This window comes from Rhinopithecus roxellana, unplaced genomic scaffold (genome assembly GCF_007565055.1).
Source record: "Rhinopithecus roxellana isolate Shanxi Qingling unplaced genomic scaffold, ASM756505v1 contig4941, whole genome shotgun sequence".
Lineage (NCBI taxonomy): Eukaryota > Metazoa > Chordata > Mammalia > Primates > Cercopithecidae > Rhinopithecus > Rhinopithecus roxellana.
Window position 1 is genome coordinate 1 of NW_022143682.1, and position 5,915 is coordinate 5,915.

At 58.7% G+C, this 5,915-nt stretch overlaps 1 protein-coding gene across 1 annotated transcript; it reads right to left on the reverse strand.

The window, feature by feature from the left end:
• Positions 1-6: 6 nt before the first annotated feature.
• Positions 7-5,304, reverse strand: LOC115896113 (WAP, Kazal, immunoglobulin, Kunitz and NTR domain-containing protein 2-like). Its single transcript, XM_030926546.1, is given in 4 exon segments — positions 7-56; positions 59-908; positions 5,091-5,279; positions 5,281-5,304. Coding segments are annotated over 4 exon segments (1,113 nt in total).
• Between the last annotated feature and the right edge of the window lie 611 nt (positions 5,305-5,915).

Here is a 5,915-nt window from a genome sequence, read left to right on the forward strand (position 1 = left end):
CAGGCCTCAGGTCTCAAAGTGGTTGAGGTTGCGGTGGCAGTGGCCAAAGGTGAAGTCAGGCAGTTGTTGGCCTGGGCGTCAAAGTGCCAGCGGGTCTGCTCTTCACCACAGTCCTCGCTGTCGGGGGGCTTCAGGCACTCGGCTGCCGGGAACGCCGTGCCATTAGGGCTGCTCTCTGAGGTGGCCGCAGCCTGATGTCCCCTGACCACCGACAGTGGGAAGTCGGCCCTCAGGACCCCGGCCGCGTTCCGGGCCGTGCAGGTGTAGATCCCAGCATCCTGCAGCTGGGCGTTATAGATGACCAGCTGGGCAATGTTAGTGACCACCACGTTGCCACGCACATGGTTGGGCCGCATGACCACGTTCTCCCGATCCTCCAACTGCTTCTCCCAGGTGATCTCAGGCCGGGGCCGGCCCACCACATCACAGAGGAAGCTCACCGTCTCACCCATGGTGACTGACTGGTGCACAGGGTGGTTGAGCAGCGCCGGGGCCGCCATGTCCAGCTCAGGGGTCTCTGGGGAGGCTGTGGTGGGGTGCATGGTGGTCTCAGATGGTGGGGGACTGGTGTTGGGCCAGGTGAAGTGATAGCGGCAGGTTACAACGGCCAGGCTGATGCCTTTGGAGCAGGCCTCGGCATCCATGTAGCAGCGGTTATAGTAGGTGAGACCGTCCGAGGCGCAGGTAAAGCTGGGCTCCTTCTCACAGCGGTCTTTGCACTTACACACAGGCTGGCCGTCCCAGATGTCACACTCAGAGCCCTGCTGCAGACACATGAAGTGGTCACATGTGGCCTCCTTGGGCATGCCCACTGGGCCCTTCTTCCCTTTCACGTCCATGTAGCGGGCCGCCACACAGCTCTTGGTCCCACACACATTGGGGCAGCACTTCTCATAGGCCTCACACTCCTGAAAGAGCCAGAGAGAGTGGCCTGAACAGGGAGGAGGGGGAAAGGAGGGGCTCCCTATCCCACCCCATGGTTTGTGGGGAGGTGAACTAACATGTACTCACTATCTAGTGGGAGCAAAACATTTAAAAATAATGACGAATGCATACATAGCATCTCCTACGTGCCAGGCCCTCGTGTAAGAACGTTGACATCCGTGAGCTTGCTATGCTCATCACAAGCCAGAGGAGGTTACAGCCATTATCTCCACTCTACAGACGATGACTGAGGCACAGAGAGGCTAAGTAGCTTTCCCAAGGTCACACAGCTGGCAGGGTCGGAAGGGGTGGGCCAAAGACTCTAAGAGAAGTTTTCCTACAACCATTTGACAGATGAGACTGCAGACACTCAGAGAGGCGATGCCCAGGTTCACAGAGATGGGAAGTGGCAGAACAAGGCTCCAAGCTCCCAGTGGAAGGGATCGATAAATGGCATTTTTTTTTTCCTGCATCATATAGCACAAATGAGGTCTAGCTTGAACAAGTAGGCCTGCCTTTCATCTCTTTCCTATGGGAGCGAGGATGCCTTGCCGACTAGAAGAGGTCACGTCAGAGGCTGAGAGGGGAATGCCCCGGGACTTTATCCAAGGTGATCCACACCTCTCCTCCCGTCAAGGAGACCGACACACACGGGGAACAGAGGCTGTGAGAGAGCCCAGACCGATCCACAGCCAACAGTCAGGGCAGGCATGACAGGTCCCCCACGCTGGGTCTCAGAGTCACAGGCTCTGCCAGGCCCAGGTGTCAGCTCCATGTAGGACCTTTCACGGGGAAAACAACATGAAAAAAAAGTCCCCTTGTGTGGCAAAGGTCAGCAAGGCCGTCAGCGAGGACTTGCCAGGCCGTAATCCCCTCTGATTTTCTGTGGAGCCACGTAAAGCATTAGTTTAATTCCTCGAAATTAGCAACATGCTCCTGGAGCCGACACAAACAAGGATTTCATGTGGTGTTTTCGACAATAACCATCGTACCCACTGGGCAGGCAGGCAGCAACTCCTAATCCTCCACCAGGTAGTAACTCTGTGAATTACTCCCCACCAGGGCTGGCCTCTTGTCATTCCAACTTTTATTTCAGCCTCTTTGACATTCCACATCAGCTAAGAGGGGGGAAATATCCCCCCACCCTGGCTGCATGGAGCCTGCCTGCTTGACTTGTTTACTGTTCTGCCCCTTTCGGCTCAGAATGGGGACTTTGTTTTGCAGCCCTTATTTGGCATAGTCTTCTAGGCCACACCAGGGGAGGCTTTGGGACAGGGATGGGCAGCTCTCAGAGCTGGGTCTAAGGGAGAGGGACCCCACAGGGAATGGAGGGCAGGAAAGGGAGTGGGAGCAGGAGAACCTTCTCTTTGGCCTGAGCCTCATCCCATTCCCTAAGACGTTCAGGACCTGGAGGTCCATGAAAGGCTGGGTCCTTGGGCACCAGAGGAAAGGTACTTCTGGCCACAGGAAACCTAGAGGGGGTCCTTAGCACACTTCCGTGTAAGGAGGTCAGAATCTCCCCAAGGGCTGTCTGGATCCCCAGCCCTCCACAGGTGCCTTCTCCCCAAGATACACAAAATCCACCAGAGTCTCAGCATCCCCAAGCCCTACCTGGTTTATCAGGCCAGCCTGTGCCTGCAAATGTAGCCAACTAATGGCATGACCTTGGCCAGATGGGAGCAGCCACCACTCCTCCTGACTTCTCATCTTCTTCTTTCACTTGGCACCACCATTGCCCAATGGGGGCATCTGTCCTGGGAGGCCTAAGAATTGTCCCTGGGCACTGTGAGGTTGAGGCCACTCTGTCCAGGTCAGCCCTCTGCTCTCCTGTGGGTACACCAGGCATCTACGGGGGCACCATTGTCTCTCGTGTTCCCTGGAGATGCCCCAGCCTGGACCTGGAGTCCTGGGAGACTCCGTGCTGCCCTCAGAGCTGGCCAGACTGGGCAGGAAATAGCTCTGCCTGGAGCAGGTACAGGTCCCACAGCCTGCTGCCCCAGAGGGGGTGGGCAGGAATGGCCCTAGGGAATGACTCGGGAACCAGAAGAGAACCGGCCCTGCCCTGTGGCATTGCCCTCTGATACAGAGCAGAAGGCAGGACCAAGGAAGCTGACAGGCTGAAACGTGGTTTCCTTCCTCCCAGGGACACCAGAGCATCCATTCAGAGCTGCTCCTGCTTGGCCTGCCATCAGCCTGGTCTGCTCTCATGCTCAGGGTCCAAACTCCTGGGGAAGTGGCCTAGAGTCCAATGCACCAAAGCTTTGTTGTTAAACATGGGTTCCAAGCCCACCGTTCCCTCACTGGCCGTGGCACCTGTGCCCTCCCTGCCTGACTCTGTGTCCACTCTCTCACCTGTGAGTGGGCTTCTGATGCCCACCATGCTGATCTGTCATGTCGACACACATGACATGCCTGGCACGGTGCTGGCCCACAGCAGCCCTCAGCATGCATGAAGGAGGAATCCTCAGGCTTCAGTCCCTGATGAAGTGGGACATCGCTCCCACCTCTCCTTCCAGGCTTCGGTGTTAATAGACAGGATGGTGTCCTGTTTCTCTCCAGGTGGATGGGGCCTGTGTTCCTTCACCTTCCTGGGCCCTGCAGGGCACTACTGCATGGTCCCCACCCTGCGGCTCCCACCCCCATCACTCACAGGCTCACATGGTCCATCTCTGGCTTCTGGACCTCACTCACCTGGTCTGCCTCACACTCCAGCTTCTGGACCCCACTCACCTGGTCCACCTCACATTGTGGCTTCTGGACCCCACTCACCTGGTCCACCTCACATTGTGGCTTCTGGACCCCACTCACCTGGTCCACCTCACACTGCGGCTTCTGGACCCCACTCACCTGGTCCACCTCACACTCTTGCTTCTGGACCCCACTCACCTGGTCCACCTCACACTCTTGCTTCTGGATCCCACTCACCTGGTCCACCTCACACTGCAGCTTCTGGATCCCACTCACCTGGTCCACCTCACACTGCAGCTTCTGGATCCCACTCACCTGGTCCGCCTCACACTGCAGCTTCTGGATCCCACTCACCTGGTCCGCCTCACACTGCAGCTTCTGGATCCCACTCACCTGGTCCGCCTCACACTGCAGCTTCTGGATCCCACTCACCTGGTCCACCTCACACTGCAGCTTCTGGATCCCACTCACCTGGTCCACCTCACACTGCAGCTTCTGGATCCCACTCACCTGGTCCGCCTCACACTGCAGCTTCTGGATCCCACTCACCTGGTCCGCCTCACACTGCAGCTTCTGGATCCCACTCACCTGGTCCGCCTCACACTGCAGCTTCTGGATCCCACTCGACCTGGTCCGCCTCACACTGCAGCCTTCTGGATCCCACTCACCTGGTCCGCCTCACACTGTAGCTTCTGGATCCCACTCACCTGGTCCGCCTACACTGCAGCTTCTGGATCCCACTCACCTGTCCACCTCACGCTCTCACTTCTGGACCCCCCACTCACCTGGTCTACCTCACACTTGCGGCTTTTGGACCCCACTCACCTGGTCCACCTCACACTTGGCTTCTGGCTCCCACTCACCTGGTCCACCTCACACTGCGGCTTATGGACCCCACTCAACCTGATCCACCTCACACTGCGGCTTCTGGACCCCACTCACCTGGTCCACCTCCACTGCGGCTTCTGGACCCCACTCACCTGGTCCACCTTACACTTGTGGCTTCTGGACCCCACCTCACCTGGTCCGCCTCAACTGCCTCACACTCCCACTTCTGGACCCCCACTTACCCTGGTCCGCCTCATACTCTGGCTTCTGGATCCCACCACTGGTCCACCTCACACTGCGGCTTCTGGACCCCACTCACCTGGTCCACCTCACACTGTCGGCTTCTGGACCCCACTCACCTGGTCCACCTTACACTGCGGCTTCTGGACCCCACTCACCTGGTCCGCCTCACTGCCTCACACTCCCGCTTCTGGACCCCACTCACCTGGTCCACCTTACACTGTGGCTTCTGGACCCCACTCACCTGTTCTGTCCACACTTTCACTTCTGGATCCCACCTCACCTGGTCCATCTCATACTGCGGCTTTTGGACCCCACTGACCTGGCCCCTCCTCACACTCCCACACAGTCCCACCCCCATCCCTCACAGGCTTTACGTGGCCCATCTCTGGTCTCTGAACCCCACTCACCTGGTCCGTCTGACACTCCCGCCTGCAGGTGCTCTGTGCGTCCACCCAGAGGTTGGGATTCATGTCGTTGGGGCAGATACCAGCGTGGGAATAGCGGATGGGTGGCAGCGCCAGGCTTCGCGGGGGGGCACCCCCGAGCAGCAGCAGTAGCAGCAGCAGCGCTGCCACCTGCTCCCAGCAAGACCAGAAACTGGCGACACCTTAGGGCCCACATGGTGCAGGCTGGGGTGGCCTAGAGACCTCCCTGAACGATGCCAGGATCTGGGGCCCACCAGGACCTTCCTCTCAGAGGCTGCAGGCACCTGCCCTCCCCACCCAGCAGGTTTCCTGCCTCAGGCTGCTGCTCAGGCTGCTTGCCGCTTGCTGCCTTCCACCAAGTCCGCACAGGCTGCAGGGCTGTGCGGCTTCAGATAAAGAAAGGTCTTTGAAGGAAGCTCCCTCTCCTGAGTGTGCAGGGAGAGGAGCCGCAGCAGGGGCCCGCGCCCAGATTTATATCCTGGGCGCGCCACCCGAGTGGGAGCCAGCTAACCTGATGCCTGTCACAGGCAGGCTGCTGGCGCCTCTGTCCCGTGGCTGATCACAGACTTATTGCAGAAGGGGGAAAAAAAAAAGAAGCTGGAAGCAGTTTAGGCAGCGTATCTGGCACGGTTGGACACCTGCTTGTTTTTTGACTCCAGGAGGCCTTTAACCCCTTCAAGGGCCAGAAATGGCATGTGCTTTGCGGGGAGCTGGCTCCAGGACACGCAAGCTCACTCTGAAGGAGGGCTTGTTTCCCTTTCCCCCCACCTCCTTGGGGCCGGGCCCCCTCCTCCCCTTTGGCCACCT